Source organism: Quercus lobata, chromosome 8 (assembly GCF_001633185.2).
Source record: "Quercus lobata isolate SW786 chromosome 8, ValleyOak3.0 Primary Assembly, whole genome shotgun sequence".
Taxonomy (NCBI): domain Eukaryota; kingdom Viridiplantae; phylum Streptophyta; class Magnoliopsida; order Fagales; family Fagaceae; genus Quercus; species Quercus lobata.
Window position 1 is genome coordinate 2,486,798 of NC_044911.1, and position 1,080 is coordinate 2,487,877.

General features: G+C 50.6%; 1 protein-coding gene across 1 annotated transcript; it reads left to right on the top strand.

Annotated features, from left to right (window-relative positions):
• Positions 1-1,074, top strand: LOC115955503. The gene has a single exon (XM_031073634.1). The coding sequence runs from the start codon at positions 1-3 to the stop codon at positions 1,072-1,074; it is 1,074 nt and encodes a 357-aa protein (XP_030929494.1).
• Positions 1,075-1,080: the final 6 nt, after the last annotated feature.

The following is a 1,080-nucleotide window of genomic DNA, read 5'->3' on the forward strand; positions in this document are numbered from 1 at the left end:
ATGGTAACTACCAACAACGTTCAGGAAGACGAGCTGCGACCCACGACCCTGGAGAAGCAGGTCCAAACCCTCATGACAACAGTGGAACGTCTCACCAAACAGAATCAGGACCTTGAAGAACAGCTACGGCAAAAGAACGCCGCTATGGGTACCCAAGGGGAAAATCAAGAAGGTACCAGTGCCGAGCGAAGAGACCAAGAGGGGCCGGAAGGTGGTAATGCCCCAAGCAGACCCAAGCGACAAGATATGAGCTGTCCACCCGTCACTGATATGGCTCAACCCCACATTGTCGTGGAGATGCAGGCGATGAAGGAACAGATGGACGTCATGATGAACGCCTTCAAAGGACGGGTGTCCAGCGACCTTGATGATCTGGTCCACCGAACCGACTCGCCGTTCACCACGTCTGTCAACTCCTTCCCCCTTCCACCAAAGTTCCGTATGCCGCAAGTGGAAAACTACGACGGAAACAAAGACCCTCTAGATCATTTGGAGTCCTTCAAGACCTTGATGCACCTTCAGGGGGTACCCGACGAGATCATATGCAGAGCTTTCCCCACCACGCTGAAGGGTCCCGCAAGGATATGGTTTAGTAGGCTGACGCCTAACTCCATCAGTACTTTCAAGGAACTAAGCGCCCAGTTTGTTTCGCACTTCATTGGAGGACACAGGTATAAGAAGTCTACAGCATGCTTGATAAGCATCAAGCAGCGGGAAGATGAGACGCTAAGGTCTTACATAGCACGCTTTAACAAAGAGGCGCTTTCAATTGATAAAGCTAACGACAAGATACTTGTAGCCGCTTTCACAAATGGGCTGCGGAAGGGTAAGTTCCTATTTTCACTATATAAGAATGACCCGAAGACTATGTCGGACGTGCTTTACAGGGCAATCAAGTACATGAATGCTGAGGACGCGCTTTTGACTCGAGAGAAGAGAGAAAGGCAAGAGGATATGCGACAGGACAGAGGGCAAAAGATGGCAAGAACTGGAGACGCTGAACGGACAGAAGCTACACCGCCCGTGGAACACCAAGCACCTACGGAAGTACTACCAGTAAAAAGGATGGCATGAAGAGCA

Bases quoted from the DNA above. Each gene is read 5' to 3' on its own strand.
- LOC115955503 (XM_031073634.1), top strand. From the start codon at position 1: ATGGTAACTACCAACAACGTTCAGGAAGACGAGCTGCGACCCACGACC.